The sequence below is a fragment of the Priapulus caudatus genome, unplaced genomic scaffold (genome assembly GCF_000485595.1).
Source record: "Priapulus caudatus unplaced genomic scaffold, Priapulus_caudatus-5.0.1 Scaffold193, whole genome shotgun sequence".
NCBI lineage: Eukaryota > Metazoa > Priapulida > Priapulimorpha > Priapulimorphida > Priapulidae > Priapulus > Priapulus caudatus.
In genome coordinates, this window is record NW_014577254.1 from 272,186 (window position 1) to 286,412 (window position 14,227).

At 42.6% G+C, this 14,227-nt stretch overlaps 1 protein-coding gene across 2 annotated transcripts in view; it reads right to left on the reverse strand.

Moving 5' to 3' along the window:
- Positions 1 to 11,156, reverse strand: part of LOC106807069 — a 12,509-nt gene extending 1,353 nt beyond the window's left edge. The window contains exons 1-4 of one of the 2 annotated variants that reach the window (XM_014809305.1): positions 10,966 to 11,156; positions 6,107 to 6,173; positions 2,543 to 5,832; positions 2,135 to 2,263 (exon numbers count right to left, since the gene is read on the reverse strand). In XM_014809305.1, coding sequence (XP_014664791.1) covers positions 2,135 to 2,263; positions 2,543 to 5,832; positions 6,107 to 6,148 — 3,461 coding nt within the window. In that variant the 5' untranslated portion in view covers positions 6,149 to 6,173; positions 10,966 to 11,156. The remainder of the gene's footprint in view (positions 1 to 2,134; positions 2,264 to 2,542; positions 5,833 to 6,106; positions 6,174 to 10,965) is intronic. The other variant, XM_014809306.1, reaches the window with a different exon arrangement.
- Between the last annotated feature and the right edge of the window lie 3,071 nt (positions 11,157 to 14,227).

Here is a 14,227-nt window from a genome sequence, read left to right on the forward strand (position 1 = left end):
TATATATATATATATATATATATATATATATATATATATATATATATATATAGCAAATTTCGCTTGAGAATGGCGAACGGAAAAAGACAGTAAATAAAATATCAGTAAATGTATAATTGAATGTTGATATAAACGTAACTATACACTCTCGATGGGTACCTAAATAAATCGTGCCGTGCTTTGACTGTTACAATCATAGAAATAATATAGATAGATCTTATAGTGGTATAGTCTAGTCACTCTAGTGTGATAGTTATCTATATTATTTCTATGGTTACAACGGTTATAGGTATAATTTATAATGCACTACTTAGAGCAGATTAAGATTTATTTTGATTCAGGATCCGATTTATATATATATATATATATATATATATATATATGATATATATGTATATATATTGTAAATACGTCGAATGATGAATAGGAACTCTTCATCTTGCTGATTATTTTTCATAAATTACTGCGACTAGCTGCAGTTGAAAGAAAAAGCGACTGAAAAAAATGAAGCGAGTGCAGATTATTTTACACGGACCGTTTGCCGAGGAATTATTGATAGCGCGATATTCTACTACACACCAGTCTTTCTTTAAAACCAGTCTGGCGGTAGAGTCGCCATTCAACACGATGCCATCGTTTTACGCTCAGATAAAAAAAAACTACCGCGTGTTTCCTCAAGAACGGCGTAATTTTGAGATGACGGTTTTTTTATCAGTGAAGTCAATATACAAGAACACCGAAAAACATTGTTTCCCCCGATCCGTGAGGTCTATAGGAATTTTCCGATGGGAGATAATTTGATGTTATCTCCACTGTAGAGATGCATGACAGCGGGTCGGCTATGGTAAGGTTTCTATGCTGTCCCCTGACCTCATGGGAATGACTTCAAGGATTCAATCAGAGTGAGACGAGAGCAGTCATATTGTTGAGATAAAACGGGTTGATAATTTGTGTTTTTGAATCAGCGATATCCTCATTCTTAGAGCCTTAGTTAAAGTGCTGTAGCACGCGATTGTGTTCGGACATTTTTTTTCATAAATGTATGTACACGAATCTTATGTTATTCACGTTTGAAATTGTGTTGATAAATTGAGCTAAAAAGCTAATTGGTCAAACCCCTATTATTTATATTATCATTATTATTATTATTATTATTAGATTTATATATTATTATTATTATTGTTATTATTATTTATTATTATCATTAGGGGTTTATCAGTTTAAAAGCGTATACGTCAAGTTTTATCAGTGTGTATTTACAAGTGTGTGTTTATAAGGACGCGTGTTATTTCGTTGTCAGATATGAACCCGTGGTCGGGTCTATCCGCCTCTGGTTTATGAACTCACGTTGTTTGTACTAAAGCTTTATGGTTAACATATACCGTCTGTTTCGGTGGTTTTGTATCACAACGCGCATGTACAATCTAAGTGACCCGAATGTTTTGTAAGTGCACAACGAAACAGGTTAAATGAGGCTGAGATGTGTTTTTACACGAAATTCTCTTTGTTTAGGTTACGGCAGTTAGGTTAAATAATAGTTAACAATAAAAGTCATGTGAAAGCTGTTCAGTTCCGTGTAATGACAGTTCTTTACGTTTCGTATTCCGTTTTAGTTCACCGATTTTACTGCCTATTCGCGTAGAAAATTAAAACCATTACTGGTCAACACTCTACCTGATGTATTAAGGTGAGTTTTTTCGACCGCATGCGCAACAATATACGTATCTATATATCTGAGAAGGATAATAATACAGGGAACGATTTTACTGCCTATTCGCGTCGGAAAATGAAACCATTACGGGACAAATCTCTACCTGTTGTGTTGACGTGAGGTTTTTCTACATACGCATGCGCAACAATGCGCATCTTATCCCCGTATCTGAGAAGGATAGGAATGCGGGAAACGCCACTAGGTGCGCATCTGTCAATTGGGGTGCCTATCGCACCATCAATACGATCAAGAGCTAATACTACACCTATATAACACCAAGAGCTAATAATTTAAGGTAATGATGGTATCAATCAATCAAAAATCTCTTGATAATACCTCAATGTAGCAGGCGTGATAAACACACCTGCTTGTGCATAAACACACCACCGTGATAGTTGCGTTGTGTACACTATATTGACCTACCGGCCCGTGGGACGGCGTGCGGCCCCTGGTGGCAGGTAGACGGTGCCGTCGCGCGAAATGAGCACGACCCGACCTCGTGTCGGCTGCTGCCGACGCCGTAGCGACGGACTAGATGCAAAGCTGCCCTCACTGCGGTATAATATACAGAGCAGAAATAAACGCGCGATGATCGACAATCGTGGGAGAATTACGTTCGCGCGTGCTCGTGAAAAAAGGAACAATGTTAGCTCGCGCTAAACTCGTTGGCCCAAATCGGAATCGCCAGACACCGGGAGCATAATAGACCTGCATACGCATATGTGTGCAGCGCTAGTGCGAGATTTCGTGTGGTATTGTTTCGCGCAGGCGAGGTGAGGCGTGGCGGCAGGTGAAATGGATGTGGCATTTAAACACCTTAAATCAACAAACCTGGCTCTGCCCCGCGGTCGCAATGCTCGGCCTGCTTCGTCCGTAGCGCGTGGCCTCTCCGAATTCCGGTTCGAGCTTACGTAGTCCCGTGGAATGTACTCCCCGTCGCCTTGAGGAAATGTGAGAGCCGTGATTCTAACTCCGGGACCGATTCTTACGGCTGGCGGCCCTTCTTCCGATGGAACCCCGTTTAGTTCTGGGTATGGGGGCAGACGGTCTTCGACATAACCAGGCCCGCCTGCAAACGATGGAGGCGGCTGCTCCCTTTGGAAGTTTTCGTGCGGCATGGCGACGAATTTTCTTCCGCGCGAATCTTGGCGCATTGTGTTTCTGAACTCTCCTCCCCTTTCGATGAAAGTTTGGCTCTGGGGGTCCTGTCGGAATCTCGGGTCTGGCCCAACCCGAGGATCCTCCGCAAACCTTGGGTCTTGGGCAAACCTTGGGTCTTGGGAAAACCTTGGGTCTTGGGCAAACCTTGGGTCTTCAACAAACCTCGGCTCTTGTGCGAATCTCGGATCTTGGCCTAATCTCGGATCTTGTGCGAATCGCGGATCTTGGGCGAATCTCGGATCTTGGGCAAATCGGGGATCTTGGGCGAATCTTGGATCTTGGGCGAATCTCGGATCTTGTGCGAATCTCGGATCTTGTGCGAATCTCGGATCTTGGTCAAATCCCGTATCCTGATCATACCCTGAATTCCGGTCAAACCTTGGATCAGACCTTGGGTTAAACCTTGAGTCATATGCAGGACCTGCACTGAAATCAGTATCTTCAGCAAATCTAGAATCAGGTGCAAACCCACCCCGCCGCCCGTTTCTTCGACCTTGTACAGTTTCCCGTGGATCAAGATGCCCCTGACCATGTTCAAACTGAGGGTGTGGTTGCTGGCGTCGTCCCGCCCTCTGGTGTCGTAAATTGGGCGTTGTTGTGCGGATACCTTCTGGGTTTCCTGGTGTTTGTACCGTCACTGCCGGCCGGGATCCTCGGGAAGGTAGAGGAGGTGTTTGTCTCCCAGAGTTACCCGTTCTCGAGCCGAGTAGCTGATCTCGCACTTGAGGGTTAAATGATGGTTGTTCAGAGAAGAACTGTGTTCCAACGTACGGATTGAATGGAGCTGAGGCATCGAAACCAGTTGCGTCTGCCTCTGATTCAGTGGGTGACTGTTTTCTTGACGTGCTGCCAAATTGTGGCGGAATAGGACCTCGATTTATTGGTGGCGTGAAAGGCGCGTTTACACTTGGTGATGTTGGTTTGTCATTTCCATCCTCATTTTGCGAAAACATTGGAGGGAGATCTTTAATTGGATCGTCCCTATCATTCTCATTTGTATCATCGCTCTCTTCAATGTCGTCTATCTCGTCACGTGGAAAGTTCACCATTGGTGGTAGATCGGGTGTACTGTGAACACGGGCAGGTGATTTAGCGTCAGAGGGCTCTGTCTCCACAACCGTTGGTGCTCCTTGGGCAAAGACAGCATCTGCAAAAGGTGCATCCAGTGGTGCATTCACGGGTGCGAGTGGGGGAGCACTACCAAAGAAAGGGTTGAACGCAATTTCGCCATCGTTACGTTGATATGGATTAAATGAGAAGGTTTCCGAGGGAGTTTCCTCTACTGAGTGTCCTTCAGTGGGTGGCTTATCATCAAAGACAGGTGGTAGAAGTCTTTCATCGGGTATTACTAGAGGTGATGAATCTTCGTCTGCGTTGGCATTCAACCTGGTTGTCAATGCAGACAATCGTAATGCTAGCGGGTCTTGAATTGGCTGTTTATCATCAGGTATTATTACGTCATGTAGGCGTGGTCGCCTTCCTTGGCGTGGATTGGTCAGAGGGAATCTGTCTGATGTTTGTTCGTTGTTGTCATTTATGCGTTCATCGATAGTAGAGGGAATATCAACACTGGGTGCATTCTCCTCGAATGGCGATGACACGGGTGGAAAAATTGGCTCAACTGGATCATTTCTTTCCTCGGCATCTTCATTTTCTATTGCTGAGGAGAGTGGAGGTGCAATCGCTTCATCTTCAATGAAAGATGAGAAGGGCGGATAAATAGGATAAAATGCTGGGTCATTGCTTTGCTCTGCGCCATCTTGCTCTATCGCAGAAAACAATGGCGGCGCAAACGCGTACTTAAATGTTCGCTGCGCATCTTGCGTCTCGGTATCCTTCTCATCAACAGAAAACAGATTAACTGGTGGGTCTCGTGAATTGTCATCTTCATAGGCTAACTCAGCAGTCTCCGGATCTTCAGTCGTTTCCTTTTCATAGACTGGCTCTTCCGTGGGAATAGTGGTCGCATCGGTTACTCCCTCTTCATTGTCCTCAGTAGTGGTGTCTTCTGTAGTGATGTCTTCTGTAGTGGTATCTTCGGTAGTTGTGTCTTCTGTAGTAGTGTCTTCAGTAGTGAAGTCCTCTGTTGCACTAGTGACAGCATCGATTGTTTCGCCTTCATCAGCAGCTGGTGTGCTCATGTCCTCTGTTGCAGCAGAGGGCGCATCAGTCGCCGTTTCGTCACTGGCTACTGTCGTAATATCTTTTGTTGCATCGGTTGCGGTATCACTCGTTTCCACTACTGTAGTTATGTCTCCGGTTGTATCAGGGGTGGACTCGGTTGTTTCCACTTTATCGGTTGTTTCCACATCATCGGTTGTTTCCACTTTATCGGTTGACGTGGTTATCTGCTGCTCTGTTTCGCCACCAGTAGTAGAGATTGTTTGCTCTTCGTGAATCGCTGCTGTAGTATTTTCTGTTACATCAACAGTCTCATCTCCCGCTGGCTGTACAGGACTCTGTTGCTCTTCTGCTGGGATCTGTGCCGCTGCTTCGCCCTGACCTTTCGCAGCAGCATTTTCGCTTCTGTTTTCTTTCTCATTGTCGATATTTTCGTCTTGCTGCTCCGCCATAGTCACGGGTATTGTTTTTTCCGTGTCGTTCGCATTCTTCTCTGTGTCTGAGGGATTGGGAACTATGGTAGGCTGGTTTACACTAGACAGGAAGTGCGCGGGACCGAAGAAGAAAGGTGAAGCCGCTCGTGGTCGAGATTCCCTGTAATGCTTTGATTGCCTCGCGCCGCTGCTCGGCGGGGGTTTATTCTCACGAGCACCGCTCTCATCTGCACTCTTAATCACCCGACCTGCCCCGCCGCCACCTGTGTTAAAGTATGGCGGAACGTCTATAGGGAGTCCGGACGGACGATCAGGCCCGCCAGCATTAAAAAATGGAGGTTTATCCGGGCGTTCACTGGGTGTAGCGACACCGATATCGCCGGTGTGTTCTTGCCCCGAGATGCACTAGTAAAATAGAAACAAAGAATTATGTACATACTAGATCAATACTAAATATAACACGAACGTCGGGTAATTAACAATGCGATCTGTAGCACCGCTACTCAATGGAATACCCCAGATTGTAAAAAAAAACTCAAACCAGGGCGGTTACGATTATATATAACCTAAATATTTCAAACGGAAGAGAAGCAATTAAGTATGCACAGCAATACATCTGTATAATCTGCGAATGCTACTACCACCGAATACTAGTTCTAGTTTGGGGTTAATGACTCACAGGTAGAAGGGTCAACGCTAGTAGCACGTGTACGGGCACCATCTCGTCAGTTGTTGCCTTTTGCTCTCTAAAAGTGTATTTAGCAAATATTCAAAAAAAGAAAATAAATTTACACCATGGTATAAATCCTGCAATGTTTGCTATTTATCAGATGTTAATAATGACAATAAATAATTGTTAATAATATGAATGATAATTATTTGTCATTATTAACCCCTGATCTACATTCACGCACTGAAAACAAAATGTCGTTTAAATTTGTGTGGTTTAAACGGAAACGGACCGACGGAATCCTTTATATAGCGCATTGACAATTTACGTAATATTAGATTTGTTATGCAGATCGCGACTCCTACATCTTTTACACATGAGATAAGCTGCCAAAATCTTTCAACTTCTGACAGTAGTGGGGCAGCAAAGGCCTATATGTTGACCTATTAATCATAGATAGTGATCAAGTCGGTCGCAGTTTATCTACCTTTTGATCTCCCCTTTCGCTCTCCTTTTTTCGACCCCACCCCCCGTTCTGTGTGTGTGCGTATGTGTGTGCGCGTGTGTGTGTGCGTGTGTACGTGTGCGCGTGCATGTGTGTGCGTGCGTATGTGTGTGCGTGTGTGCGCGCGCGCGTGTGTGTATGTGTGTGTGTGTGTGTGCGTGCGTGCGTGCGTGCATGTGTGTGTGTGCACGGGGAAGCGTGCTACGGTGTAAATCCGTAACCTTGTGTATTTCTGTTATTCCAAATTTTGTGGATGTTCAACAAGGAAAACTATGCGGAAGGCAAAATTTAAGCAAAATACAACAATACTTCTTAGGCGACTATACCCTATACAGCGTGAGACTTTTGCGGTTGTTGTCGAAGATAATAGAAACCTTTGATAACGAAAACATGACAAAGATTGGCGTAGATCTTGGGATGATTTTACTTTCCTTTCGGTACGCAAATAGGACGTATAGGCCCGTAATGTTCTGTAACAACAGTTAAATTGCCATTGTTACAGCTTGAGCATGGGTTGCTGGGGATCGCCCAGCTTTAACATGGCGTGTGTAAACAGTATGTATGGCATGTGCTTTAGGTAGGTCAGATCTATTGCAGTAGAAAGGTAGAGACTGTACTAAGGAATTTCGTGCAGATAGTCCCGTTGAAACTGTATAGCTATGTGCCATCGCAATCCAACAATATCCACGTATCCTAACGAATATCCCCTCTTCACCTATTTTCCCATCTACACACATACGCACACGCGCTTGCTTTTAATTTTTCTTTCTCTTCTTCTGTCTCCTTGGCCCCACCCTATTGCACTCTTTTGTCTCTAGTGTCTTGCAAAAATTCTCTAAAATAGCCCACGTTATATAAAAGCTAGGTAGCATGGTAAACAGCCGGAATGGGTAAATGCTTTGTTGCTGTATACAGCAATATCAATAAGAAGTACATTTTACCATATATATATATATATATATATATATATATATATATATATATATATATATATATATATATAGAGCAGAGGAGAGATGCGTACCGACATGTGCTCAATTTATGCAGGTACTGCTCTACAAACCCATTTAATTTTTCAATAGTGTGCTGTATGATAGAGCACCGACACACATATAGTACTAGCGTTGGTATGACTATGATTTACCTATTGCTTCATAAATATGTACCCATCTGTTGAAGGGTTATAGCAGTCGGTTAACGCTGTTATGGGATATATACGTCACTATGCGGAGTACCCCCCCCCCCCCCCGAGGACTGCCCCAGATACGGAATCGAGGTTTCCGACGAGGAATGAATGCAAAGATCCCCGATGCCAAGGACGGGATGAATGGGGAATAAAGTCACCTAGGAAGAGATATAATTTCTTATTGCGAGTATAGGTGGCCAAAAGCAATGTATAAATATAGAGGGATCTAAACTTTAGCTTTTCAAGTTTAAATGTTTTCATTCTTACGCGTTTTTAGCGGGAAATGATTATTATACCCCCAGCTACTGATATATAGTAATGCATAATAGCCTATATGTAAAGTTAAATCAGCCGTTTATTCTGCTAACTGTTTTCACAAGTTTACTAGCAAAGCGCTAAGTAGGCCCTACGTAAGTAAAGTAACTTAACGAAGTTATCACGTGGAATATTTCACAACATGCTTGTTGACTCCGTTTTAATTATTCCAAAGGGTAGGCGGGGAGGGAAGAAAAGTAACAACCTTGAGAACTGGTTTGCTCAATTGGCATTTATATAGTCTTTTACGGTCCCTAGGGCACGCGTTATTGCAGAAGCGGCTCTACCAGAATAGATTTAAACGACAAATAAACCCAACAGCTGCCATTTAGGGTGCGTGATATCGTGAGCCACCCGCGTGGTAATTGTATGGTGTTGTGTGGTGCATAGGCTACTAGATTTGCACGTAACTATACGTTGATCTATGTCATTATTATTCGACTTATGCATTATTATTATTGCATCATAGTATAATAATTATGTTAATTATATTATAGCATAATGCAAGAATTACACGATTATTTTCTCTGTAGGCGCCAGTCTAGACCTGCCCTGCATGCAACGCGGATGCGTATTCCACCGTAACACCAATAAATAACGCTTCAGCAGCATATCGTGACACAGCAATTCCACTGAAATGCATTCTTACCTGAAGGTGAAGGTTAGTTATATCAGGTGAGACATTGTCTGTAGAAATTACTATAACGTCTTACGACCTACTATAGTACCCCATATCCTCTGGATGGTTACATAGCATTCTTCTATTTCTAGGTAGCATTTAAGCAAAGCATATCCTCTGGATATTTAGATAGCATTCTTCTATTTCTAGGTAGCATTTAAGGAAAGAATATCCTCTTAATAATTAGATAGCATTCTTCTTTTTCTAGGTATAGCATACCCTCTGAATATTTAGATAGCATTCTTATATTTCTAGGTAGCACTTAAGGAAACCATATCCTCTGAATATTTAGATAGCATTCTTCTATTCCTATGTAGCACTTAAGGAACGCATATAGCTCATAGGGTCTATGTCTACCAAGGTACTGCCGGAACGTACCCTGGGTACGGTCCGGTATACCGGAACGTACATTGGTCACTATTTGATATATTTAGGGTTAGGATTAGGGTTAGGGTTAGGGTTAGGGTTAGGGTTAGGGTTCGGGTTCGGGTTAGGGAGTAGGCGTAGGCGACTCCCTAGACTCGTTAGTGGAGTAGGCGAGGTACGGTCCGGCATATTAGATAGTACCAGGGTACGTTCCGGTATACCGGACCCTACCCAGGGTACGTTCCGGCAGTACCCCGGGGGAGATCGATAGACCCTCTCAGCGAAAGGGCTCCACATCCTCTGAATATTTAGATAGCATTCTTCTATTTCTAGGTAGCACTTAAGGAAAGCATATCCTCTGAATATTTAGATAGCAATCTTCTGGTGGCATTTCAGGAAACGGAAATGCTGCTGTTAATTTCTTAAATTCGGATCACCCGTGTTTTACGGACTCGTTCATTATTATAAAACTCACGGACTGGAATAATCCGACATCGCTGGCAGTAATTGTGACCTTTAATCGTATTCTATTTAGTCCACGGGGTTTAACTTTTTTCCGCATATATATCTGATCTGCTTTGAGTGCAGTTAAGCTGCTTATAGGTATAACGGATAGTTGTCGTGACAGCAAACTATCATCTGACTTGACGTTCAACAGTCGACACAGAAAATGGCCTCCAGTTTATCCATTCTTCATGTGATTTGTGAAGCGATAGCCGTAGAAACTGAATAGAATTCTTTCTTTTTGGCTTATATGCACAATTGTATAGTGATATTGATATCAGGAAATCACGGCTTATGTTTGCACTACGCATTTAAAGCGCCATTAGTTTAATATTGTGTTGGGGTCATACAACCTCAGTGGAGTTCATATTTTAGATAATATGATAATGAGGTAATAATAAAATTACACATGTTAGTTTCTAACATGGCCATAATTACAAGTCCCTGAAAAAAATCACAGGTCAAATGCCTATTAATTTTAACCTAATGTTATTAATAGCGACGATGTAAGGGGAAGGCCATTATACCGGTTTATTCGTGCTGCTTTTAACAATGTCGGGACAAGCTAAACCTCAACTTGTAGCAAACTCCAGAATTCTTCAACCTTTAAGAAAGATTTATTCCAAAGGTAGCATTTGACTCAGTTAAAATAAATTTAAACTGCTAAATAAGTGATTTTAAAATGAATAAAGCGAGTACATTTTTATATATTTATGGTGAGCTAGCGCAGTCCAGCAGAAGACCATGGCAGTTAATCAGCCGTTTGGCCGTTGCGCGTATAATTGTTGTTTATATACCCGACCTAATTTACACAGCACAGATATACAAACATCATATGAAAAATGATTATTATTGAACACCACTAGTTAATATAAATGCAAGAAATATCTGGCAGTAAAATGGGTGATAGGTATTTATAGCTTGCTTATAATATATATGTATGCCTGACTCGTATTTAACCCCCGATAACTCACCTGTTTCCTATTTCATTTATTATACTCTGAGCTGTAACGTTAAGGTTCTTAATTAACACCCGAAAAGTGACTATGAGAAACTTCAACGAAAACTGAAATCCAGGTTGTACGCGTCCGTCTAACTGGATTTTATTACGTACGTAACGAGAATACCTTATAAGATGGCGCGCCCAAATACTATTTCGATGAAGATGGGTACCCGATCTCACACGAATATACACATCTTTAACTACCTGTGTGCCAATTTTTATGCTTTTGCCCAAAAGTGCACAATTCATCTGGTACATGGCCTTTAGCTGCTGTTAGTTTATGTCTTTATACTATTAGTAATCGACATACCTTCACTACATGCAGAATGATGAATCTTTCAGCCGATCTGTGTCAATGAGACGACGTTGCGCACGTACCGACACTCGAAATGCTATGCCAAGCTCGAGTTGCATGCGCGTAGAGGTAACAGCACGTCTGACCTATACGCATTCGACCAGAACTCTCCCTCTCTCGACTATCCCAACTTGCACGTGTTTAACTTTCACTAAACGTAATAGCAGCATCTGCACGGTCCATCGCTTCAGTTAGGTCACGTATAGCAGCCAGCCAAACATGTAGGCACGGATCCGCTGACTTCTATAAACGTTGCGCACTAGAATGAACAATGGTGGCATGAACGTGTGCGTTGTAATTTGTTAATTGTCAAGTTGGTCATAATGAACAGGGCTTGACAGCGCGCGTATGTCGTTTCTGACAGTCTGTACCCGACGAACAAATCATATTACAGGGCCGTAGGCTGAGCAAATAATTCCTAGGGCGGCGAAATTTCATGACTCAACTGTGTAATGATGAGCGACGGGCGCAGCTCTTGATCGACGTCCATAGTGTGGTAGGGGTGGGCCTGAAACAAGGCTTTCACGGACAAGTGACCAAAAAACCCACGTTAGGGTTATTTACGATTATTATCTGAGCTTATTTTGTAATTTTGCTCCAAAATCTAGGGGGCAACTGCCCCCTTGCTCCCCCCAGAGGCTACGGCCTTGTTAATTAATGAGGCGGTGGCAAGGTAACTCAATCATGGAACGCGCCGATTGGGTGTCGATTGAGAGGAACGGCAACTCAAAGATAGCATTGTTGAGCCAATGACGCTGACAGCGATGCGTTGAAATGAAACGTAGACACGTAAAAGGTCACACGCACGCGCAGACGTATATGGTTAGCGGTTATATTGATGGTCTACGTGAGTAGCACTAAGCGGAAATAGGTCCGAGTTTTATACCTCGATAGGCATCACCACAGGTTCTTCTGTTCCGATCTGTTGTTCAACGCCAAGGTCATGTAGGCGTACTCGGGTAGGCGACGTAGAGAGCACGTGAACGAAACGAGAGAAATGAGAGAAACCAGAGATTACGAGCCGGATGCGGTAGATTTTCTCCTGATGAGCCCGCGGGTAATTGAGCAATGCGCACTGCTGTACGCTGGCAGGGAACCGGTATGTCGCGTTACGGGTAAAGATCATGTTGGTGGCGAATTGTCCACACGCTAAGATATGTGCAGTTAAAAGTGCGACTTTAAAAAGAAAAATGTTTTGCCAAGTCCAGTCTTGCTACAATTGAGCAGCGCTGCATACATGTTGACTGTCATTTTTACGTTCGATTATTTGCTATGATTTTTGGTTTACACGTTTGTGAATTTCACAGTTTGCTTCCTTGCTGCATGCCCGCAAACTCTGTAGTTACCAGTCTGTGTACCAACTGTAGTTACCAACTGTTGTCATGCGTGCATGAATAACATTGTCACGTAGCATTGATCGAAGGCCATAGACAACCAAATCTCCGTTGATGGCCACTCGCGTTTAGGGAAAATCGGTGTGAACAAAGATTTCTATAGCGTATAGTTATCTCGTACACACAGTTGTAATTGGGATGGTATTTTGTCTGTGCGAGCGCGTACGTGTGTGCTTGCCCGCGTGAACGCGTCTACGCGTGAGTGTGCTCCAAAACATTAATTGGAACTCGAACCCAATGGAGAGATGCGTGGTTGAGAGAGATGCGTTAGTTCGTATGTGCGGCGGCTTGCGGTTTCTAGGTCGCCACTATATATATATGTATAGGCATGTACATATTCACAATAAACAATGCCTCGTCTATATAGTGTCCCGTCTACATAATAATCTTGTATGATCGTGTATAGTGTGGGATTGTTCATAACCACGCGCCCGCATATTATATGTTATACCGGTATATATATACAATATATATTAGTACAGTCGGTTAAGGTCAGGATACCATCAAAATCGTTCAAAATGTGAAAAAAGTGTGAAAATTGGTACACTTCCATACTTTTGTATGCTCTTTCATTTAAAGACAGGACACACGCGATCCAACTACAACTTCGGCCGCCATCTTGAATTCAAAAATGGCCGCCGTCATTTCTTAAAAAATAACTTCATCTCGGTTAATAATCTTCGTACAGATTTAAAAATTGACTGACAGACGTACGTAATTTGGGTTACTATTTCATACAACAACGTGATGCATGTGATCCAAGGGCGTTTTTGGCCATTATCTTGGATTCAAAATGGCCGCCATAAAATTACAAACTTAGCAATATTTCCGTTCACGGAAGATATAGAGACGTGAAAATTTGCAGACTGGACAACTTGTGGACCATGCATCTCGAGCATTTGTTTTAACTTGAGTCATTGATATTTTAGTACAGAGTAAAATTGATGGTACGGGGCGCCATGCAGGGACAGGGCCTCAATTCGTCGAACCAGTTTCAACAAGAACTCATTGAAACACAAAACTCAATTCTGTCGAAACCGGTTCCACCAAAACCATTTGTAAACACAAAACTCAAATCTGTCAAACCGGTTGCACAAACTCAATCTGTCAATCCTGTCCAAAAAAAAAAAAAAAAAAAAAAAAAAAAAAGGAAAAAAACTCATATTTTGAACACAAAACTCAATTCTTGCAATCCTGTCCCACAAAACTCATTTGTAACACAAAACGCATTCTGCGAACCGTTCCCCCAAAATCAATTCGTGTCAATCCTGTCCCACAAAACTCATATTGTGAACACAAAACTCAATTCTGTCGAACGCGGTTCCACAAAAACATCAATTTTGCCAAATATGGCACACGGCATGTAAGAAGGGGCTACATGGTCAAAAAACAGATGGCGACCCAGTGACATAATTTTCTCCCCGCCCAGTTTCTGACCAATGGTACCCTCTACATGCGTGTGCCAATATTTGGGCAAGCAAAAATCGAGTTTTGTGAACCGGTTCGACAGAATGAGTTTGTGTTGTACAAAATTGAGTTTGTGGTAAGGCCGTTTCGACAGAATTGCGGTTTTGTGTTTACAAAATTGAGTTTGTGAAACCTTCGACAGAATTGAGTTTGTGTTACAAAATGAGTTTTGTGGGACAGGATGCCAGAATGAGTTTTGTGTCACAAAACTCATTTTTCATGAAAGTTATAGGTACAAAAATGCCTGTCCTGCATGGCGCCCCGTTAGATGGCGCCGTTTGGAATTCATATGGCCCGCTGATTTAAAATTGAAACTGTGTGCTGTTTTATATAAAGAACTATTTGAAACCTCTCGG